The 26,065-nt window shown below is 42.4% G+C and overlaps 1 protein-coding gene across 2 annotated transcripts in view; it reads left to right on the top strand.

The window, feature by feature from the left end:
• LOC126473752 (bestrophin-2-like) overlaps nt 1-26,065 on the top strand; it is a 476,054-nt gene that overhangs the window by 381,715 nt on the left and 68,274 nt on the right. For both annotated transcript variants that reach the window (XM_050101007.1, XM_050101006.1), the window contains exon 3: nt 18,999-19,170. In XM_050101007.1, the coding sequence (XP_049956964.1) occupies nt 18,999-19,170 (172 nt within the window). The remainder of the gene's footprint in view (nt 1-18,998; nt 19,171-26,065) is intronic.

Raw genomic sequence — 26,065 nt, 5'->3', positions numbered from 1 at the left:
AGTGTCCACGCTCAGCCAACATAAACAAATCGCGGCAACATGGAGGTAGTGATGTCCGCTCACTGCAGTCAGAGCCAAGATGATTTCTTTCCGTTTATGGGGAAGTGTGTGCTGCAGTGTCCACGCTCAGCCAACATAAACAAATCGCGGCGGCATTGGGCACTGCTAGTCGCTGCACTTGCGAGCCGCGACAACAAGAGCGCACTGTCTCTCCTAACGATATTATGGAGTTAACACAGCTTACTTACTTAACATAATATGCAGGACATGGGTTGCGTAAAAATTTAGTTTGTAACTTCCCATCGCATTAAAATACTTTACAGACATATTTGAAGAAATATTTATTGTTGGTTGTCTCTCTAATGTTAATAGTATTGATTCAGATTGTGAGTGAACACGAAAACACACACACACACACACACACACACACACACACACACACACACACACACATTGATTCCAGTGAGGGTGACGACTACTGTGTGTTGAACAACACATGCTCCAAGCAATTCCTCAGTTGGCGTCGAGTGGGTGAGATTTTTCAATTACCTTGCATTGCAAGAATTGTAAGGAGACAAAGTAAATGGACTTGTATGCTAAAGAGCTGTGACAAAGCAAAGCTTGACCGATTATCAGATAATTGCCCACATGGGTTTTGTGGACGAGTATACTTTTAGTAACCAAACCACCCACCATCATTACAGAAGATTTCTCGAAGGCGTAGGGGCTTTGATTTCATTAAGTCGTCGATAGTGTAGCGTCATGGTTTACTTCCTACCATACGTTTTCTGTATTTGTCCAAAGGTCGCTTGCATTTGTATTTCCACATGGTAGTGACGTTGTTACCTCTGCCCACATATTCTCTATCTGGTTATTGTTCGGCGATCGTGGAACAAACGGCAACAGCTTTATCCTCTCTTGGCCCTGAAACCAATCTTGCACTGCTCTGCTATGACGGATGGGGCTCTGCTCCTGTAAATGAATGGTTATCTCGTTGCTTCATACATTTATATTCAAATAACGTATTTGTAATAAGCACATTGTATTAGTATTTTCCATAGTGTTTAAGAATTCTGGCCCTGTCATAGATAAGTGATCCAGGTTCAACAGTCCGATTAAGAATGTGGTTTACCCAGTCTATCGTGTGATGAGAGCCGTAGTCGGATATCCACATTAAGACTGACTGGCTGAATCCGATTAGAACGCTCTGGTATCGAAATGAAATTACAGAAATCGGGTAATTTGAACGTCTGTATTGCAACAATGCTGGGCACATAATTCCTTTGATGGAGTAACATTTAGCAACTGTCTAAGAAAAAGTGAGAAATATGCCTACTAGCAGCAATGTAACGTAATTATAACCCACATTTATGTGATGGAAATATTGAATCAAACAATACACATCTACTTCGGTGGTGGAAAGATACACCAAATCGGTTTTGCTGAAGACATGATGATGATGATGATGATGATGATGATGATGATGATGATGATGATGATGATGATGATGATGATGATGATGATGATAATAATAATAATAACAGGATACCCCAGTCAGAATTAGAAAACATTAAACAACAAGTACAACAAATACTGGAACAAAATAATGTGCAATCAGAAGAAGAAGAAAATACAGTAATGGACTCAAACATCTCAGAGCAAACAAACAAAGAACAACACGCATCAATTAAACAGTCAGAGGAAAACGAAATCTTAAGACAGCCACCAGAACAAGCACAAATAGAACACGAAGTGACACATGTTAGATATAGAAGAAAAATTTCAGCTGACATATATAGAATACAAAGGCACAAATACAGACATTAGACCAGTCTTGCATAGACCGCCAAATAACCCACAAGTCGAAACAACAATAACAACTATCAACACCATCACACACAATAAAATAAATGAAAACACAAATATGGAAGAGTTACAACTACTGGTTTATATAGGAGCACTCACTACACCAAATATACACTAGGCAGAGATCAGAACCAACCAACACACAGAAGAAACCCACAAAACCAGCATGGCAACACAGGCTACAGATCAGAATAGAAAAACTGAGAAAAGACATCGGACAGCTAACACAATTTATAAGAAATGAAATGTCAGAAAAAAAACGAAAAAGGTTAGGTAAAATCTCACAACAAGAAGTGATAGAGCAATTAGATGAAAAGAAGCAGAAATTACAAGCATTGGCCAAACGTCTTAGAAGATACAAAAAAAGTGAAAATAGAAGGAAACAAAACCAAACATTCAACACAAACCAAAAGAAATTTTACCAGACAATAGATAACACACACATTAAAATAGACAATCCACCAAACATAACAGACATGGAACACTTCTGGAGCAACATATGGTCAAACCTGGTACAACATAACAGTCATGCACGGTGGATACAAGCAGAAACAGATACGTACAAGATGATATCACAAATGCCTGAAGTGATAATTTTGCAACATGAAGTCACCCAAGCAATTAATTCTACTCACAATTGGAAAGCCCCTGGAAAAGATAAAATAGCAAATTTCTGGCTAAAGAAATTCACCTCAACACATTCACATATAACTAAATTATTTAACAGTTACATTGCAGACCCATACACATCCCTGATACACTTACACATGGAATAACTTATCTGAAACCTAAAGATCAAGCAGACACAGCAAACCCAGCTAAATATCGCCCCATAACATGCCTACCAACAATATACAAAATATTAACTTCAGTCATTACACAGAAATTAATGACACATACAACACAGAACAAAATTATAAATGAAGAACAAAAAGGCTGTTGCAAAGGAGCACGAGGATGTAAAGATCAACTGATAATAGATGCAGAGGTGACATATCAAGCTAAAACTAAACAAAGGTCCCTACACTATGCATACATTGATTACCAAAAAGCTTTTGATAGTGTACCCCACTCATGGTTACTACAAATATTGGAAATATACAAAGTAGATCCTAAATTGATACAGTTCCTAAACATAGTAATGAAAAATTGGAAAACCACACTTAATATCCAAACAAATTCAAATAATATCACATCACAGCCAATACAGATTAAGCGTGGAATATACCAAGGAGACTCATTAAGTCCTTTCTGGTTCTGCCTTGCTCTGAACCCACTATCCAACATGCTAAATAATACAAATTATGAATACAATATTACTGGAACATACCCACACAAAATCACACATCTGCTATACATGGATGAAATTATTAAATATAACAGAAGTATTCAGCAATGATATAAATATGGCTTTTGGAACAGACAAATGTAAGAAAAATAGCATAGTCAAGGGAAAACACACTAAACAAGAAGGTTACATATTGGATAACCACAGCGACTGCATAGAAGCGGTGGAAAAAGCAGGTGCCTATAAATATCTAGGATACAGACAAAACATAGGAATAGATAATACAAATATTAAAGAAGAACTAAAAGAAAAATATAGACAAAGACTAACAAAAATACTGAAAACAGAATTGACAGCAAGAAACAAGACAAAAGCTATAAATACTTATGCCATACCAATATTGACCTACTCATTTGGAGTAACACAGACCTAGAAGCACTCAATACACTTACACGATCACAATGCTACAAATATAGAATACATCACATACATGCAGGAACTGAAAGATTCACGTTAAGCAGAAAGGAAGGAGGAAGGGGATTTATCGACATAAAAAACCTACATTATGGACAGGTAGACAATTTAAGAAAATTCTTTATAGAACGAGCAGAAACTAGCAAAATACACAAAGCAATCACTCATATAAATATATCGGCTACACCACTGCAATTTCATAACCACTTCTACGACCCTTTAGATCATATAACATCAACAGATACGAAGAAAGTAAATTGGAAAAAGAAAACACTGCATGGAAAGCACCCGTATCATCTAACACAGCCACACATCGATCAAAACGCATCCAACACATGGCTAAGAAAAGGCAATATATACAGTGAGACGGAAGGATTCATGATTGCAATACAGGATCAAACAATAAACACCAGATATTACAGCAAGCATATTATTAAAGATCCCAGTACCACAACAGATAAATGCAGACTTTGCAAACAACAAATAGAAACAGTAGATCACATCACAAGTGGATGTACAATACTAGAAAATACAGAATACCCCAGAAGACATGACAATGTAGCAAAAATAATACATCAACAGCTTGCCTTACAATATAAACTTATAAAACAACATGTTCCCATATACAAGTATGCTCCACAAAATGTACTGGAGAACGATGAATACAAATTATACTGGAACAGAACCATTATAACAGATAAAACACCACCACATAACAAACCTGACATCATACTCACCAATAAAAAGAAGAAATTAACACAACTAATCGAAATATCCATACCCAATACAACAAATATACAAAAGAAAACAGGAGAAAAAATTGAAAAATACATCCAACTGGCTGAGGAAGTCAAGGACATGTGGCATCAGGATAAAGTTGACATTATACCAATTATACTATCAACTACAGGAGTCATACCACACAATATCCACCAGTACATCAATGCAATACAGCTACATCCAAACTTATATATACAACTACAGAAATCTGTAATTATTGACACTTGTTCAATTACCCGAAAGTTCCTAAATGCAATGTAACATATACCGTACAGTTAAAAGGAAGTCACACTTGATCAAGGTCCGCGTCACCTTCCATTTTTAACCAGACGTAACGTCTGAGACAAGAAAGAAATAATAATAATAATAATAATAATAATAATAATAATAATAATAATAATAATAATAATAGCGCTAAATACTAGTGCTAATAATAATAATAATAATAATAATAATAATAATAATAATCCCGTGTGGCCGATAGGGGAAAGCCTCCCACATATGGGTGGTAACGAGAAAATCAATTACTTGAGGTGAACCAAATACTAACACAATTCCGAACGGCTACTCAGTCCGTTGAACACAAAATCCAGATATGTCTGAGTGATAATCACCGGTACTCTGGTCACCGTCTGTTAGCTCACCGTCTGTTAGCTCAATGAGATCGGCTCAAAATATTTTCTTCCAAAGGCTTCAGCACCCTCTGGTTCTGTCTGGTCCTGTTATCACCCAGGCCATACTAATGAAACAGAAGCAAACAAGAACTGTGCAAGCAAAGTCAACTTTACCCCAGGTGGTACACAACCCGCCCGTCGAAAGGCGGCAGTTGGATTTTAGGATTCTGGGGAGTCCAGGCTAGCACGGCAGAGAATATCGGAGATCTCTGGTAAATTTCCCGACAAGCAGAAAAAATGCATTTGCAAACTAAACATCGATACATTGATCCAAACACGAAAACTAAATAATCTCACATAAGAAATCGACCGACATCAAATTCTCATCCTTGCTCTTCAAGGACCACGACTAACTGACAATGAAACCTTGCATTACGGAAACCATCGCATGTTCAAGTCCAAAAAACAATAAAAGGTAGCGAAACGCGCACCAGTCTTTGGCACGGCATTTCTCGAACACAAATCTATCATCAAACTGCCAAAGAAATCACACCCATCAACAATCTACTTATGACTGTGCTCATTCAGAGCCCTAATAAAAAATATACTCATCTATGCACATGCCCCCACCAACGTCGAAAATAAGAAAAACACCGAAAATGTCGAAAAATTCTGTAACACACATGAAAAAACTATGAGAAAAATTCACCAAGATGACGTGAAAATACTAATGGGAGACTTTAACTCTCTATTTGGGACAGAAAAAACCTATATAGAATCATTGGTACAAATCCAACACACCGAAACACTTACCCCGACGGCACACGCCTGACTGACATATTTTGAAAGTATTGTGATCTAGTCAGGTGCTTCATATTTTAAAATTTTGAAAATAAAATTGTTTTTTAATGACGTCTTCTACTTTAATAGAATAAAGTTTTGAATTTAGCGGTTGAACTTAAACCACAGATATGTCTCAGCTGTAGAAGTGACTTTTCATAATGAGTATCATATTCAGTATTTTCAAATACAGGACACTACTTAAACATCAACATCAATATCTATATTTAAAAGTGTTTGTGAGTAGAAGTCAACTATAACTAACGAAATTTGTGTTTTTTAAAAAACTTTCGTAGTTGTCACAAAGTGCCCCCGACTCCTTGGTAGCAGACTACACTGAAAGTGTTTGCTAAAAGATACATTCAAGTTGTGGATCCTACTTCCTTGGCAGTGCACATTATTGAAAATATGTTGGTATTGCGATTGCTAAAGCATGCAACAAAGCGCGTGTAGCGAACGGATAAAGTCGCGTGTGGTTAGAAGAGTCACAAAGCGACATCACCATGTCAACACTGAACTCGCAAGAGAACGAGCTCAAATGCTAAAAGGAAATCGGCAATTCCTGCTTTCTCTGAGGCTGCTGCACAATATACAGTATGTGATCAAAAGTATGCGGACACCCCCAGAAACATAATTTTTTCATATCAGGTGCAGTGTACTGCCACCCACTGCCAGGTACTCCATATCAGCGACCTCAGTAGTCATTTGACATTGTGAGGGAGAAGAATGGGGCGCTCCGCGGAACTCACGGACTTCGAACGTGGTCAGATGACTGGGTGTCACTTGTCGTAGTCTGTACACGAGATTTCCACACTCCTAAACATCCCTGGGTCCGCTGTTTTCGATGTGATAGTGAAATGGAAACGTGAAGGGTCACGTACAGCACAAAAGCGTACAGGCTGACCTGTTCTGTTGACTGACAGAGACTGCCGACAGTTGAAGAGGGTCGTAATGTGTAATAGGCAGACATCTATCCAGAGCATCACACAAGAATTCCAAACTGCATCAGGATCCACTGCAAGTACTATGCCTGACAGGCGGGAGGAGAGAGAACTTGGATTTCATGGTCGATCGGCTGCTCGTAAGCCACGCATCACGCTGGTAAATGTCAAACGACGCATCGCTTGGTGTAAGGAGCGTAAACATTGGACGATTGAACAGTGGAAAAACGTGTGGAGTGACTGTAGTGCCAACTTTAAAATTCGGAGGCGGCGGTATTATGGTGTGGTCGTGTTTTTCATGGAGGGGGTTGCACCCCTTGTTGTTTTGCGGGGCACCATCACAGCGTAGGCCTACATTTTTAAGAACCTTCTTGCTTCCCACCGTTGAGGAGCAATTCGGGGATGGCAATTGCATCTTCCAACACGATCGAGCACCTGTTCATAATGCACGGCCTGTGGCGGAGTGATTACACGACAATAACATCCCTATAATGGACTGGCGTGCAGTCATCTCCTGAATCCTATAGAACACCTTTGGGATGTTTTGGAACGCCGACTTCGTGGCAGGTCTCAGCGACCGACCCGATACCTCTCCTCAGTGCACCACAACGTGAAGAATAGGCTGCCATTCCCCAAGAAACCTTCCAGCACCTGATTGAACGTATGCCTGCGAGAGTGGAAGCTGCCATCAAGGCTAACGGTGGGCCAACACTATATTGAAGTCCAGCATTACCGATGGAGGGCTCCACGAACTTGTAAGTCATTTTCAACGAAGTGTCCGGATACTTTTGATCACATAGTGTACGCAGTGGCAGTGTACTATAGGAAAAGAAGTGAACGGTCATGTTGGATGAAACAATGGATCAGCAGGCGGGAAAGGGGGGGGGGGGAAGGAGAGTTTGACATTTCTTTGAAAATAATTTCTTTTGGAGACGAACATTCGTTTAGAAACAGGATGAAGTACCACATTCGTTGTGCAACAAATTAGAAAGGCAAGCCACAGTGATGAGAAAAAAATTACTTTCTCCGAGAATGTACGTGTTATTGTAACAGTTCCAACTTAACGTAGTGCCCCCCTCCGATTTTCTTCATACTAACTACATCATTTGGAGATCAGTGCCTGTACATTAGTTTCGTAAAGGAGTTCTACCCAATTAAAAAAATCGTACGCGACACTGAATTATATTCGTTGCTAGCTCAGCGCGTTGCCTAATTGGTTTATAACTATATAAAGTTACTGGTTAAATCTAGCTAGTAACAATGTTTCTTACTTTTTTAAATTACGTATTTATTAACAAATGGAAACAATAATTAACACACATTTGGAACCATAATTTTTAATGAAAATAACGTATTTTTTCTGTTGTTGGTCATATGAATATCAAATCAAAATTTGATGCAGTCATGCGAAATCTCCTTTTGTTAAATGAAAAAAGTTGTATTCGTCAATAATACTGTCGTGACGCTAGAAAAAAAAGTATTTAATTTTCTAGTTAATGTTTCGCCTTTTTGTGCCCAATTTTATTTTAATGTGAATACTCGCATTTTCATATGAACTTTAAAAAGTAAAAGTATGCTGCTAGCGTTATTTGAACCAGGGACATTAGGATTATAATCAGATTACGCTACGCTCTCAGCTATCGACAAATTCTTTAATGCTCAACCATTGATTTGTACTAAACAGCGTTCCGTTATATTCTGATTTTCAAATGCGTTTTTCTTGCGTCTTGTTGAGAACTGTGTCTTGCTGCTTTAGAAACTGACCTTTAAATCATGTAAGTGTGAAAAAATCGGACCAGTCCGTAAGGTACCATTGTAGGATTTCATGCCACTGGTGAATCGTAGTCTATCAAGAGAACTATACTTCAGATTGTAAACATCCTTACTGCCAGTGCCACTTCTCTTCGACGTCGCAGTAGTCCATTCAGTGAAGGAAGATTAGAACGAAAAAATTGTGTTGTCGCAAATTATTGCACAGTGCTACGAAGGACTATCCTGAACAAAATAATAAAAATCTTAACCTATCTGGTACGGACATTGGTTGTGGTGATGGTGGTGGAAGATTTAAAGGCTTTTACGTTTTTGTTGTATTACTCAAAAATCACGGCTCCCGGCGAAAATTTTTCCCAGTACAAAATTAAACTGTTTTAAATTTCCTACAAAAAGGTCATATTCATTTCTTCTCCTGGACTAATTATTTCCACGTTACAGGGGGTGAAACAATCGCATATTATTACGAGGGGCGTTCGATAAGTAATGCAACATATTTTTTTTTTCTCGGCCAATTTCGGTTGAAAAAATGTGGAATTTGTTGTGGAACATCGTGGAGTACACCCGTTTCAGCCCATCTAGTTTCATGAAGTTCCAGTAGGTGTCGCCGTTATATGTAGCCTTCAAAATGACGTCCGTAACGGAGGTGGGTTTCAAGCAGAGAGCTGTCATTAAGTTTCTTTTAGCGTAAAACCAGAGCATCGCAGATATTCATAGGAGTTGGCAGATTGTCTACGGTGACCTGGCAGTAACCAAAAGCACTGCAAGTTTTTGGGCGAGGCGTCTGTAATGATTGCAACAAGAACGCGCAAACCTGTCCAATCTCCCATTTGCTGCCCGGCCGCAAACAGCCATGATTCCAATGTTGGAACGTGCATACTCTTTCATTCGATGTGCTCAACTAGTCGTCTCTGTTGGTAGTGCTGACACACTCGTTCACTTGGGTTAATCATAAGTGTGTGCTTACAGCTCGGATCTCGCACCTTCCGACTTCCATCTATTTGGCCCAATGAAGGATACACTCTGTGGGAAGCAGTTCATGGATGATGCGGAGGTTATTGATGCAGCAAGACGTTGGCTCTGGCGTCGACCAGTAAAGTGTACCATGCGGGCATACAGGCCCTCGCAGTGAGGTGCTGCAAGGCCGTCGCATTGAACGGAGATTTTGTCGATAAATAGGGTTTCGTAGGGAAAGAGTGAGAGTAATATGGTGTCGCAGATGGCTCCCAGGACTCACAGTAGACCCAAATTAGTGTTAAAGTGTGGGTCCGCCATGCACTGTATATCCAGACCGATGTTCAGATGTGGATTATGCATGGCAGATCCATCTTCAAACCCTATCCCGGATGTGACATACTGTGTATCGGTATCTCAACATTTCTTCAGGTATAACGCGCGGCAGATCCACATTCACTAACTCAGGTCTACGGCAGGTCCTGAGAGCCATCTGCGACACTATGCATGTACACAGGCATACAGAAAACAGTGGAAACGCATTGCAGATTATGAATATATGGGGTGGAGGCAACTGGATGCAATTGAGTACAGTGATATACTACGCCTCCCGATCAGTGCATTTGCACTAGGTGTTGGTAGCTTTACTACATTTACAAGCAATTACGGGAAGAGACGTCATGTCATGATCGCATGAGTAGTGGTGACCAAAAAATCGATAAAATTGCGGAAAATACGTATAAATTGAGAGAAAATACAGCGAAATGTGGGTAAATTGAGGATGACTTGTGTGTCTTCTGCTTGGTGCAGAAGACTTCTTGTACTTGGGAAAGAGTGTGTGACAGCAAGAGGAATACGAGAAAACATTGACATGGAGGCATTGGGAACTAGGGAAACTGTCATCTTTTTGTCAAGGCATCATTCTACTGTATGTCTATTGAGATAATGGTGATACATATGAGATGACTGCTGTCTTTGATGCTTTCCTGGAAAAACAGAGAACCATCTGCCTCTAAACTTACTTGCATCTGTGTTAAAGGATGAAGTAGAGTGGATGGGGTGGTCGGTTGAGATGGAACGAGACACTGTTTAATTGTAGACTAATGATGCATTCTAGAGAGAAAGAGGGAGAAGTTGCTGCACGTCATTTGACCATTTTTTTCCTGATGTTCTATCAGGATGCATCAGTTGTCAGTGTGAGGGGGTCTTTCAGTTTCTAATTTTATCCTAAGACTGCGAGAATGCTCTGTGACTCCCATCCGCATAGAGATAGATCGTAAGTTACGCAATATGCTCGAGGTGTTAGAAATATGTGGAGTGCTGTCTGGTTGGTATATTTTGATGATGTATGTGTTCAAGAATAACAATGAATGAATGAATGTACTGCACAGTCGTCTATCTACATTCACAATGATACTCGCAAAGTAGAGAAGGGGTGAGTTAGCTATGATACTGAAATCAGGAAACATGCTGTCACATCATTGCTCGGTGTTGAAATTAATGTAAAATTGCCAAATTATTCGCACTATCAACTGTGATCCTTATTATTACCGTACATCAACAGTGTCTTTTCCATCCCATCCATCCACTGGTACGCTGTTGATTACCACATAATGATTGACATCTCTTGTTTCCGTTAGAGAAAGAGTTTTGGTGGATAGGGCAACACCTTCTGGGGATGGCTAGCACTGAAATAGTGATCGCGTACATGACTACAATGTGAGGAATCAGTCGAAACGGAACGCAGAACCATCAACTGTACCGTCGCTGTGACAGATGAGTTTAAATGTAGAGGTCAAACAGCAGTTTGGAAACTCTTCACAATGCTGCCAAACTCTTCCAGTTTCCTAATGTTGTGACTATCTTTTATTTCAGTTTGTGTGGTGTTTTATGGTAGCAACAGTAACAACATGACTTATACCGTGCGACATCTAGCTTTCCGTGTGAAGCAATGGATCAGGACGTGTTAATGTCAGTTCAGAATCTGATACAGACCTCGAAGTCATGGCGGAAGAAACAAAATGTATGGTAGTGTACAAAGCATGTTACAGCAGAAAAAAAAGCAATGTTTCAAACAATGCTGTCACAATGACACAGGGCCACAGGGAGGGTCTCCTTGACTTATAGTATAGTTTTTGGGATACAGCCATCCTCCTACAGTACAGGCAATGCAACTTTACACTGGCCTGTGCACTGGATCAATAGCTGTATATTTAATAGGATCGTCACATGTGCTCGATGCCGGCATGCAGATGGTATTTTTGATGTATGGGAGGGGAGAGATGCGGTAAAAAATCTTATCGAGTTCTCTATTGGATGAAGCTAGTGGAGCTTTTATAGTTTGTAATTTTTCTCTGTTGGATGGTACAGAATAACGAAGATAGCACGTTGGGATGATAGAAGTGAATGAGCCGCTTGTATGTAGTTTGGGGACGCACCACAAATCAGTAGCAAAATCCTCGTCCTTTCCCCAGTTCAGTCTTTTATACTACCTCGTGTTGCAGGAACAGGCTTCGTTTGGTGCTGACCTTCACAGCGTACACTGTTGGCGGATCTACGACAACGTTCCCATTTCCACCGAATGGTCAAAACACGGTGTTGTCGTACTAACTCAGGTCACTCTGTTTCGACACGGGTTGCAGAATGTGGTAGATATAACTGTCTCTTACTTCTGCTCAGTTCCTACTTAAATTGGAACGATCACATGCACAAAACTGCAGAAATGGCAGCAGTTGCAAGAGGCATAGGGACTATCTAAAATTCTACTGTAGCTGATAGGTTCGAAAAACGTGGCTCGTTCAGGATATGAGAGTGCCATAAATGATTCACTAATGGCTGTAATCATTAAAGGACTTCTCCATATGATCCCAACGCAGGTATGTGGTTGAGTGGAAAGACTTGATTCCAAATCCCTGACAGCATTTCTACCAGAGAGCGTAGCACTAGAGATCTGAAAAGCTAGTGTACGTTTCTTATGACCTCAATCAGCACGCCATCTACTGTTTATGATCCTTCTCCATCAACCTTTGCTTATAACCCAGTGGATATATCGCAGAACCTCTGACATGGCATCCAGGTAGAATTCATTACAAATACTGGAGAAATATCTAGCGGCAGCATGAGGGAGTTGCAAATACCGGTTTCGTACCACATATCTTGGCCGAATCACTTTCTAAATTCAGTGAATTTTTCACAAGGTTGCTACGTGTACCCGCACTGTTGGTCTGATAATACACACTCCAGTGATCACCGCCTATATTCAGTGTCGCGGTATTTGTCTGGAAAAACCACTTCATGCGGTGGTAATGCCATACCTCGATTTTTATAAAGCTGGAATAGCTTTTAGCATGGATACTTGTGTGTTCCTGTAGAAACAAGACTGCTTGTGATAGTAATATGGTCGTTGCGATCGTGCTTTTTCAACACATGGCGGTTTGTAAGGCGATTACGCCTCTCTTTCTAAGATACAGTGGTACCACTCGCAAGAAAAACTTTCGAGACATGTCCACCCATCGCTGATTTTCGGTCAGTATTATTTCATATCGCTGGTAACAAGTTACTGGCCAAGTATTATACTTAGTAGTAGCAGATTCGTGATAGGTTCGCCTTGTGCATCAGGCTTATAAAAAGTGTGTGTGTGTGTGTGTGTGTGTGTGTGTGTGTGTGTGTGTGTGTGTGTGTGTGTGTGTGTGAGAGAGAGAGAGAGAGAGAGAGAGAGAGAGAGAGATTTCTATTTCCAGGGTGTATTTCTGATACTTCGCTCATTGTCGAATGTCGTACAATTGAGACTGCGAATGTAATATTTAATTTTAAGTACAGTGACAAGATATATATGTCGCCAGTTTTCTAGGATGATTCTGCCTATGCGTACTTGGTGTGCAGCGCCGGTGACCTGTGGTGGGCCGGCCGGTGTGGCCGTGCGGTTAAAGGTGCTTCAGTCTGGAACCGCGTGACCGCTACGGTCGCAGGTTCGAATCCTGCCTCGGGCATGGATGTGTGTGATGTCCTTAGGATAGTTAGGTTTAAGTAGTTCTAAGTTCTAGGGGACTGATGACCACAGCAGTTGAGTCCCATAGTGCTCAGAGCCATTTGAACCATTTGAACCTGTGGTGGGAATGATTCACGTTTCCGGCTGACAGTAGGAGCTGCCTGAATGGAGAGGCTTGTTGGTATGCAGGAATGTAGCTGACTTAACCATGTCGTCTTCTAGATGGCTGAATAGCGAACTAATACTTAGTATGTGTTGGACAGCTTTCATGTTCGCGTGGAAATTTGAGAAGATTCAATATGGACGTGTGTTTGCGCTGGATCGTTATTCCCTCCCATGTAAATTGTCCAGTTGACTGCTTCTGCACATTTCACGCCTTCATTTAGTTGAGGGAACGTTGATTGTGGTGTGTGCATCTAGCAGGTGAAAGACGGTTGGAAGACGCGATTGCTGGTTCTCTAGACATGAGAGACACCCTAGTTGGCTTTGTAAATTATAAGAATGATTTGGAATGTATTATATCATCAACATCAGTGTTCGCGAGTGTAAATATCAGTTCCCTCTATTCTTTTTCGAGTTCTCACGTAAAGATCTTCGCATACGGGATAAGCTTCTAGTTACTTGGTGGTTCACAGCAAGCTGTACCTCGCTAAAGTTAGAGTTTCTAGAGAAATAATTTCCAGTCTATATCTTCGAGATTGTACTGTGTGAGCGATATTGCTGTGTGCTTGATACTAAAATGTAGACTTTCACGGCCGGAAATATCATGCCCATTATAATTGTCCAGGCTGTTATGCCGTGGTTGGTTGATGAATTCTGTGTTGATTTCCAACGTTTTGTCTCCAACTGCGGGAGACATCTTCAAGGGGTTCCGTAGCTCGATGGAAGGTTCAACTGACTCTGGGTGTGTTGGACGTTGGGAATAAACACAGAATTCATCAACCGACCACGGCATAACGGCCTGGATAATTATAATGGACATGTGTGCTTGATATTGAGAAGTATCCCATAAATGGTATAATATTCTGGCAAACATGTGAATATACATATGGTCTTGTAATCCCAGAGTCTGGAGAGGGGTGTAGAAAACAGGCAAGCAAGCAAGTCGGGGCTAACAACAGTATAACGCCTTTGTGCTGAGGGGAAATGAGCCCGACAGTTCTGAGAGTGACTTCAGTCCGCTGAGTGCTCTCTGGTCACGTGTTTGGAGTGGATGATTTGTGACAGTCAGCTGCGGTGGATGACAGCCCGATCTCGTGGGAAATATCTACTGCTGCGAGGGGTATACCTATGGTGCATGTGCTTCTGTTACCTGTCTTCATGGTATATGTACAAGTGTCTGGCGGTCGATAGCTATATACACTCCTGGAAATTGAAATAAGAACACCGTGAATTCATTGTCCCAGGAAGGAGAAACTTTATTGACACATTCCTGGGGTCAGATATATCACATGATCACACTGACAGAACCACAGGCACATAGACACAGGCAACAGAGCATGCACAATGTCGGCATTAGTACAGTGTATATCCACCTTTCGCAGCAATGCAGGCTGCTATTCTCCCATGGAGACGATCGTAGAGATGCTGGATGTAGTCCTGTGGAACGGCTTGCCATGCCATTTCCACCTGGCGCCTCAGTTGGACCAGCGTTCGTGCTGGACGTGCAGACCGCGTGAGACGACGCTTCATCCAGTCCCAAACATGCTCAATGGGGGACAGATCCGGAGATCTTGCTGGCCAGGGTAGTTGACTTACACCTTCTAGAGCACGTTGGGTGGCACGGGATACATGCGGACGTGCATTGTCCTGTTGGAACAGCAAGTTCCCTTGCCGGTCTAGGAATGGTAGAACGATGGGTTCGATGACAGTTTGGATGTACCGTGCACTATTCAGTGTCCCCTCGACGATCACCAGTGGTGTACGGCCAGTGTAGGAGATCGCTCCCCACACCATGATGCCGGGTGTTGGCCCTGTGTGCCTCGGTCGTATGCAGTCCTGATTGTGGCGCTCACCTGCACGGCGCCAAACACGCATACGACCATCATTGGCACCAAGGCAGAAGCGACTCTCATCGCTGAAGACGACACGTCTCCATTCGTCCCTCCATTCACGCCTGTCGCGACACCACTGGAGGCGGGCTGCACGATGTTGGGGCGTGAGCGGAAGACGGCCTAACGGTGTGCGGGACCGTAGCCCAGCTTCATGGAGACGGTTGCGAATGGTCCTCGCCGATACCCCAGGAGCAACAGTGTCCCTAATTTGCTGGGAAGTGGCGGTGCGGTCCCCTACGGCACTGCGTAGGATCCTACGGTCTTGGCGTGCATCCGTGCGTCGCTGCGGTCCGGTCCCAGGTCAACGGGCACGTGCACCTTCCGCCGACCACTGGCGACAACATCGATGTGCTGTGAAGACCTCACGCCCCACGTGTTGAGCAATTCGGCAGTACGTCCACCCGGCCTCCCGCATGCCCACTATACGCCCTCGCTCAAAGTCCGTCAACTGCACATACGGTTCACGTCCACGCTGTCGCGGCATGCTACCGGTGTTAAAGACTGCGATGGAGCTCCGTATGCCACGGCAAACTGGCTGACACTGACGGCGGCGGTGCACAAATGCTGCGCAGCTAGCGCCATTCGACGGCCAACACCGCGGTTCCTGGTGTGTCCGCTGTGCCGTGCGTGTGATCATTGCTTGTACAGCCCTCTCGCAGTGTCCGGAGCAAGTATGGTGGGTCTGACACACCGGTGTCAATGTGTTCTTTTTTCCATTTCCAGGAGTGTAATAATGGAAAAGGGACGATTTAGTATGGTGCAGGATAAGAATTGTATGTTTACTACATCAACACCATACGGGGCGATAAATTTCCGGGTTGGAGAACTGTTTCATGCTCTAATACTCAATCTTCTGTTTTCAGGGGTAGAGCAGCATAATTGAGCAAGTGTCTTTCTGTAGTTGACGATCTGTAGGTAACTTTTTCAGGGTTTAACTGTCAGTGCAATATGGCGATCTGTACAAAATAGTTTTGCTGCTGAAAGTCTCACCTGCAGAAAGAAAGAAAAAGGCGGACAGTGCTTCCACACTGGCAGCATCAGTAATTTGGCGGATCAATTCAGTAAGAGCCGATCAAAATGCTCCATTCATTTGCATGTGCTGGGACGTAGGAGCATCTACATAATGGCGAGAATGTTTACCGTCTCTGAGATGTATGTTGAAAGCAGGACGTCGCGATTTCCAGGAAGGGTAACACGTGACAGTTAGGGTGCCTCTAATCAGGAAGAATGCAGTCGTCATTATTCTGGGCTATTTTCGTAAACAGCTCCTGTTAGGACAAGAATTTCTGTACAGACAAGCTAAGACCTCAAGAAATCCTACAAAAGTGACTGTTAAGTATTTCTGCAGCACCTTACCATTTGTGAGAGGTAGACTTGGCTTTTATTTGCATAGACATGTGATGTCAGTATAACATTGAGAACCTTTTAGCTGTGCATGCACAGGTGAGCTGCTATGCAGACAGTTCTCACTTGACACTGGACTTGCAGGTAGATGTCAGTCACAGTAAACATGGGCACGGCCAGGGGCATCTCACATGTTCTGTTAGGATTGCTAGGAACAATGCACCCTTTGCTCTTCTGGGAAGCATTGCAACAGATTTCTATAGCGTGACCGGTGACATCAGTATAGCATTGAGAACCTTCTAGCTGCATCTGCGAGGGTGAGTCGCTTGGTGATTAGGTCTGCAGGTAGAGAAGCATCGTGCCCTTCCAGAGGGTGACTTGGCTCTTACTTACATAAACATGTGATCTCAATATAACTCTCGGAGAATTTTAACTGTAACCCGAAAATAGACGCAACTTTCACGTACTGGCTGTATATGCGATAGCAGCCTGAGAGCAATAGCTTGCACCCCTGCATTTGTTTGTCTGGTGGTGGCTTGCAGCGGCGTCGCTGTATGCGCACGTTAGAGCGTGTGATACGTTGCAGTTGATGATAGTTCGAATCTGTTTCTTATGTGCAATGAGTGTTTGTGCATTGCATTATTTTCGGCTGTTTACGTGTTGAGCCTGTTTGCAGAGCCTTTTACACGCATTATTTTTTGACAATTTACGAGTTGTTTTTGTATCTGTACATGAGTGTACTGAGTTATTTCGGTGATTTACGAGTAGTTTTCCGGTCTGTTGGCTATGTACTGCATTATTTCGACAGTTTACAATTAGCGAGTGTCTGCAGAGCGTTTTACATGCATTATTTTGGCGATCTACGAGTAGTTTGCAGCTCTGTGGGGTGTGCAATGCATTATTTCGGTAATTTAAGAATGTTTGCATATCTCTACATCAGTGTACTGCATTATTTAGATAATTTACGAGTAGTTCGCAGGTCTGTAGCTATATAGCATGACTCCAAGCACGTCAGGGTGAGTGTTTTGTATCAGTGTAATAAATGAACTATGTGAAATCCATCCCTAAATAAATTGTTCCAAAATAAATAAGTACACTCGTTCCTCGCTCCAGCATCCCAGCACAGGCTGAGTCCTTTTCCCACCATTTCCCCCCCCCCCCCCCCTCCAGACCGCCATCTTGGATTACATCACAGAAGGGATAACAGTGCCCTCTGGTGGCAGTACTGTGTACTAGGTTAGTTGGACTCCAGACCTCATAGTGAACACAATGGATACAACTACTGTCTCATATTGTTTAAATGTACGATGGTGGACGTAGCCCAAGTGACCTTTTTTCCACCAAAATTGGAACTTCCCACCATTTTCTGGAGGATGACAGGGAGGGGGTCAGGTTAGAGAAGGTAGTCCAATCCAATTGACCTATTTTCCCGCCAAAATTTGAACTTTTCTCCATGACGTCAATTCGACGTTGCCATATTTCTTGTCGCCATTTTGGATCCGCCATCTTGAATAAATTTGACAACAATGCAACATGGGACCATGCATAGTTTGCCCTACTACTTTGTGTCATTCTGGATAATGGTCATAATGTTTCGGTTTGTCAGTGTATATGGTACTCATGATGGGCCATATGCCCGAATGCTAGTCTTGCAATTAAAAAGTTTTATTTGCGTCTCATGGTATATGACAAAAGTCCTTTAATTCTATTACTCATTTATCATGCTCTTTGTGGCATACATTGCTGAGAGATTTTTGATCTTTTACCTATGGGCTGCCATCTGGATTTTGCCCCTGAAGCTCCAATCTAACCATTTATAAGGTATGTACATTATTCTGATTTATATTTAGAGTGAATGAGCGGTATTTCCAGGACTTGACTTCTAACTTTTCATTTGCTGGCTTTTTTGTGAAGCCGAATCACTAAGAGGTTTCTTCTTTTGCCCGGTTGCCCCCTAAAAAATGACTTTATATTATGCCTAGTCCATCCATTTGTTCTTTGTTTTAGCATATTTATTCCATATATTATAGGCTGTGTACTTATACGATTATTTCCAGTTCATAACGTACTTTGTTAACTTTACAGAATTTTCGAGAACATAACGCAGTATTGCGAAACTTTCAACGACCTGATCCCACTGTCGTTCGTGCTGGGGTTCTATGTGAGCATCGTGATGCAACGCTGGTGGAACCAGTACGTCAGCATCCCATGGCCCGATCCCATCGCAGTCTTCGTCAGCTCCAACATTCATGGGCAGGTAAGTTTTTCAGATCCTCGAATTTGACGTTGCAGATTTGCTTCATTCTATGCTTCTAGGCAGGTATGTATGGGTCCTGGCTGTTGACACCGAAGGCCTTTATTGCGTAAATTATGTCATTATTGTAGGCTTCTTTTGGGTTTGATTCTGCAACTTGTAGCCGGCCGCGGTGGTCTCGCGGTTCTAGGCGCTCAGTCGGGAACCGCGCGACTGCTACGGTCGCAGGTTCGAATCCTGCCTCGGGCATGGATGTGTGTGATGTCCTTAGGTTAGTTAGGTTTAAGTAGTTCTAAGTTCTAGGGGACTGATGACCACAGCTGTTAAGTCCCATAGTGCTCAGAGCCATTTTTTGCAACTTATAGCTCATGACATACTGTCCCGTCACCTTTGCGACCATCTATCAAAAGCCTGAATAACTATCTTTTGCAGCACGAGACGTGCAGGAAGAGCCTCAGTTTCTGGTAGATACCGACACCGACAGCGATGCCTACTTCACTGCCGTGGCCAGGTACGCTAGGTTTCTCAGTTGAGGATCCATGGCGCAAACAGCCTGAACGGGGTGGTTACACACATTCTCGTTTCGATTTAAATCAGTGGAGTGTGGTGGCCAGGGAGGTATGGTAAACTCATCCTGGTGCTCTACGAAACACACACATACACTGCGAGCTGTTGACACGTTGCATTGCCCTGATGAAGATGCCGCCGTGCCGAGGAAAAACAAATTGCATGTAAGGGTGGACATGGTCCTAAGGATAGATACTTGTGTTGATCTATTGTGCCTTCAGAATGCCGAGATCACCTAGGGAATGCCACGAAAAGATTCCCCAGACCACAACGCTCCCTCTCGGTCGCAAGGTATTTGCTTTCAGATTCGCTTGAAGGTCACTGAGGAGACACCGTTGATAGCTCCCTCTTGCTTCAGGCGTCGGTTGGTTCCTCAACAGACGCACGTCTATTCGCCCGTACACATCTCTGCAGCCGTCGTTCAGCCATCTCATCTGTTGCCCTTGGTGCACCACAGTTGTCTCAGTGCCGGTTTTGGATAGCAGCATTTTGCCATACACGGTATACTTCAACCACGGCGGCACGCGAACAGTTCAAAAATTTAGAGTGTTATGGAAATGCTTCAACCCTTGGCACGATCGGTAATTATCACGCCTTTTGGACGTCACATAAATCGCTCTGTTTTCGCATTACAACAACTGTACTGTTTTCGGCGTTGTTGTCGTCGCGCGCGTACACACACACACACACACACACACACACACACACACACACACACACGCTAGTGCTGCCACCTGCTGTCTGTGAGCGGTTATTGCACATTGTGGTCGAAGAACATAGGTGGTGGTCACATTAATGTGATTGGACCATGTATTTCACGTTATGCACGTTGGTGAATTAGGTATGTATCAGTTTTTTCATATTTGGTTCAAAAAGGGCAGTATTGCCAAAACACTGAAGTTTTCAAACTTTTCGCTTTCATCCGTGATGGAGAAGTATCTTTCACAGTTTAGCAAAACTGTTGTGAAGAACAGTTTTCATATTGACAGAATTGAACAAGAAATTGGTAAGTCCTGCTTTCCAACCGGTAGCCTACTCTCATAAACTAAGTTTTATGTTCTGTAGATCGAATTGACATCGGCTCGTTATCGAGAAATGTTGAAAAAGAAATAGTAATGAAAGATTCTCAAGGGCCTTTAAGCACGTGGCCGACATTCTTGTTCGATTGTATCACGAATCCTCCTTTGGAGATAGATTGTGCTTTTCTGGATAGGAGGCTACCTGCCATCAAGACAAAGCAAGTGAATGCAGAAAAGCTATATTCATGTCAAAATACTTCCCCAGCCCGAGTATATCTCAGGATCTTAACCCACTTAAACACCAGTCGGACCATCTCGTATGTCGTGTTATCTATGTGAATCCACTACTACGTACTCATAAACAGCTATAAAAATTCTCCGCATACAGCAAGGCTACAGTTTTTCGTAAGGACGTATTACACCTCGAATAATATGATTTTGTCACAAACAGATTGCAGTGGCAGGGAGCATTGTTGCCGGCATGTAACCGGTCACACTTGACAAGGCTCTGTATGTGTTCACAAAACAGGCAACACTGCAAAGACCTGCTGCTCGAAAATAACGATTGGCAGGCGGCTTACTCCTCCCATTCGACTCGCTGAAACGTCAGTCACGGAAGTTATTTTAATCCAAGTGTAGCTGACTATGATTCCGACTGTTGCAGACGACTCCCTTAGCACTGCATTGGCTGTCATAATGATGCCCTGGAATTGTATATATCTAGTTCTAACCATGTGATATTAGCATTAGCGCTTATGTGTGATCGTACTGATGACCAGCATAGGTTCCGAAACCAAAGGTCACACCAAATCCGACTGACACGTCTTTCACATGTTATCATGAAAGCCATGGATCAAGAGCGATGCATGTATTAATTATTTCTTTCCGAAACTCATTTGACTCTGTGCCACATCAACTCTTATTGAGAACTAGTCGCCCGCATCTCGTGGTCGTGCGGTAGCGTTCTCGCTTCCCACGCCCGGGTTCCCGGGTTCGATTCCCGGCGGGGTCAGGGATTTTCTCTGCCTCGTGATGGCTGGGTGTTGTGTGCTGTCCTTAGGTTAGTTAGGTTTAAGTAGTTCTAAGTTCTAGGGGACTTATGACCACAGCAGTTGAGTCCCATAGTGCTCAGAGCCATTTGAACCATTTTTTTGAGAACTAGTCGAGAAACCCGACGTTGTCTGGTATTTATTTATAGCTGTGTCCAAGACTACACAAACACGGAATTTATTTTTGAGTTACAAAGCTTCTTTGTACAAAAACATAAGACGTAATATGATTGGAGACATGAAGAGTTTGTTTGTTTAAGTAAGTTCCACGCCAATAACACGCAGCGTCTGGGCTTTTGCTATGTTATGGCAAACAGCTCACCGGGAACTGTGCACGTGTAAAGCGAAATAGTAAATTATTAGGAATAAGTGGTATTCGGTTTATAAAAACTCGCTCGCCTGTGCCACTTACCTTAAAAATTTCCGCTTGTTTGATACGCTGGAGAGAAGTAACTTTAAGCCTCTGTGACTGAAGGTTCTGAAGAGCGAGATAATTAATGACGCTCTCGACTATAGTTACGTTGTGCGTCGCTTTTGGAAGGAGTTTCCAAAGAGTAAGTTAAAGCAAAGACTAAGTTAAAGCGTGATGTTCTCGAGCCGCAGCAAACCTCGCCTCACGACCTTCATTGGATTCTTGAGAGCGCTTTGTCCTCAAGTCTTTTAGCCCTTGTGTATTTAGAAAGACTCGACCGTTTCCTAGGCATTTTCATTCGTAAAGAAAACGAAATCAAAATGTAATGATTGGGCAACCAAATCAAATGCAAACGTAATAAATTCCTTTCTCCTACCAAAGAATATAAATAAATGCTTTTCGAAAGAAGAAGCAAAGCAGTATCGTTAAGTTCTTAATACACAGAGCGAAATCAGTAAATCCCTATATTCTAGCCAAGTAAATTTAATGTTAGTTTGTATTCGCAAAAGTAAGACTGTATCGCTCAATTCTGTCACTGATGTAAACTTCAGAAAATATTCCGTTACGGAGTTACAAAAACTAATAGCGCCTTCAATTGGTTCTTTGGTGTACTACGATACTAACAGCGCCACCTATTATTTCTTTGGTGTACTAGGCCGTAATTAAACACGCCAACTACTAAACTGAGCGGACTATTTTAGATAGAACTTCAAATTAAGATCTTACTTTTCCGTGTTTTTTAAGTGAAATAAAGCCCATATGGTCCGAAGCTACGGTCATGTCCCCTGCGACAAACCCCATGAAAATTCATGTAGTAGTGTTCGAGATTAGCTCGTTCAAACAGTCAAACACGACGGCTTTACAGTTTTATTATTAGTATAGATATTATGACAATACGAGATACAAAACGAAATTTGTGAATAGCCAGATCATTTGTTAGTAGAGAGGATGCAGCGTGTTATCTTCGATGGGGGTGATCGACAGATGTAGAAGAAACTTTAGAACTGCCTAATGGAGATATTTTTATATTCTTATTGTTAATGTAGTGTATTAATGATATAGCAGACAGTATTAGTAGTAACCTGATGACTTTTTACAGATGATGCATTTTTCTATAATAGAGTGCTGTCTGAATAAAGCTAGACAAAAATTGTCAGAGCTTGAAAGTGGTGCGGAGATTGGCAACTTGCTTTCATTGGTCAGAAATGTAAAACAGTGCACTTCACATAACGCAGGAACTCATTAGTCAACAAATAATCGGTTGCAACAGTTTGTAGGAAAACGAAATTCAGTGATGCATAGGTCTAGAAAGGAGATTGCTTACAAAACACTCAGTGCGACACATCGTAGAATATGTCTTCAACGTAAGGGGCCCAAACCTGATAGGACCAACAGGACGTACTGGTCATATGCGGCTACGGGCAACGTGAGTGGTCAAAGTTTAGTTTGTGCCAGTTGGGGCTAGCGTCACGGACCTTTTGAAAACGCAGAACTGGCACACGCTTGAAGACGATCATCATCTAACTCGCGAAAGCGTATTTGCAAAGTTTCCCACCGTAGTATGTTCACTTAAATATTGCAACACCTATCGATCGTTCTTGCAGGAACTGCGAACACAGTATTCGACTAATTACAGTGTTTACGAGGCATTCAAGTAGTCGTTCTTCCCGCACCCCAAATGCGAGTGCCACAGGAAGAAAGTAATGGGTGGTTAAATTGGAGGGCCCTTTGCTATGCACTTCAGTGGTTTGCAGAGGAAACGTGAAGCTATAGATGTAGATACTCAGGACAGTCAAGGGTGGAACACTGTGTGTGTACAACGAAACCGTCGGGAAACGGTAATCCAAGTGAAACGACATCGCATAAAGCGTGAAGTACAGAGATCCAACAACTGCAAGGAGACTGCAAAGGAGCGTAAAATTGGCCTTTCTAGGAATCCACAGGCTTCCAACGCGGCCATACGAATTGGTGCCAGAAATTAAACGATTTGTTGTCCTTGACACACAGTGTTACTGGAGACTGTTGAAGATCTGATGGAATGATAGACGAGACAAGAAGATATCCTGCAACGAATAGACGGGAAAAAAACCTAATAGGAAGCATAATTAATCGAAGAGAGAATAGCTGAGCGCACATCACGTCGTGTATTCATACTGAAAACCATAGGCCGGCCGGGGTGGCCGAGCGGTTCTAGGCGCTACAGTCTGGAACTGCGCGACCGCTACGGTCGCAGGTTCGAATCCTGCCTCGGGCATGGGCGTGTGTGATGTCCTTAGGTTAGTTAGGGGACTGATGACCTCAGAAGTTAAGTCCCATAGTGCTCAAAGCAATTTTTTTGAAAACATAGTTGAAGGTTTGATAGACTTACATGGATAGGCATGGGAATGAATATATAACTACTAGTTCAGTTGGATAATGATAGTAAAGGAAATCCATCGGGGCCTCTTCGAAGGAAGTATGGGAGTTAAAGTTTGAAGAACTCAATTTGACAGGCTGGATTGGGATATGAAACTTGAAAGCTAGCCCTTTACGTTAATCACGCATCTCTTTGGGCTATGGGACCCAAGTTGTGCCTTCGGTGTCGAACCTTTGAGACTTCCGCTTGCCGCCGCTGCAGTATCTGCACCGTGTGACGCGTGCATTCTGCAAGAGACTAATCGATACCGTCTCTCTACTGCGTAAATTCACTTACAATTCAAGTCAGCCCAGCAATACCTCTCTGAAAGTTTGGAAAATTTTAAGCTTCAACATGTGTAGAGCTTTATTCAATCGTAAGCAATCAAACTTACCTCGGAACATTTCATTTCGACGTCTTGCTTTTGCCATGTGGGACAAAACGATTGGATTTTGCCAGTTCTGCTGTCACGAACATGGAGGGCCTTTTACCGTTTCAATGAATTCAAGGGTGAAAATAAAAATGCCTAGAAAAAGTGTTCCGTGTTGGAAGAAGGGTTTAAGAGTATGCTCGTTGCACCTACTGGCACAGTCGCCGTCTTCTAGGATTAGCTGCGACAGCGTACTTACGTTCTTCCGCGAGAATCTTAATGTCGGGAAGTTAACAGTTGCTGGATGCCACACCGTTAACCCGGGAACAGTAGACTGCGCGATTGGAATTCTGCCGACGGATACTGGAAAGTTCTTATTCCGACAGATCAACTGCTGAATTTTTTCATGACGATTATGATGGCGAATATGACGATCATACAGACTTCAGGGATGGTGGTGAACGTTAAATGTCCCAGTTTGAGGTATGGGAATTTGATGCGGAAACAATTCCGAAGGCTGCAAAAAAATTTGAGAAAATTTGTGATTTACAGTTGGTCAGTTTATAATGAATTCTACTCTGCTTTTGTAAATGATGAAAGTCTATGTGAATGCCGCTTGCCACTAACTTGGTGTAATGTTTAGTCTGTACAGAAGTGTATCTGTCGCCTTTATCGCTCTTTCCCTCTCACACATAAATCGGTACAATAAAGTCAGGCCTTCGTGTTTTCTAGTTAGGCTGATCCGTGAAAAGACAGAGAAACAATTATGCTAATGGAGGATTCTCTCTCTCTCTCTCTCTCTCTCTCTCTCTCTCTCTCTCTCTCTCTCTCTCTGTCCTTTATCTGTGTACAGTTTAAATATATTATTTACGTGAAATCAGCCTAGTAGAATCTCTGGTGGAGCCCTTCGTCTTAATATTCAGCGGCTGGCTTGCTAGAAAAGATCTTTACATTTGTTATTATTATTAAGCGCTGCATTCAGTTGGGAAAATCGATCGTTTGAACAATTCGTTCAGTTTACGACAGATCTACAATTTCAGATGTGGACGAAGCCTTTTTGGACGATTTCAAAAAACTCAGAGATTG

This window comes from Schistocerca serialis, chromosome 4 (assembly GCF_023864345.2).
Source record: "Schistocerca serialis cubense isolate TAMUIC-IGC-003099 chromosome 4, iqSchSeri2.2, whole genome shotgun sequence".
Lineage (NCBI taxonomy): Eukaryota > Metazoa > Arthropoda > Insecta > Orthoptera > Acrididae > Schistocerca > Schistocerca serialis.
This window is presented reverse-complemented; position numbering and strand designations above follow the sequence as displayed.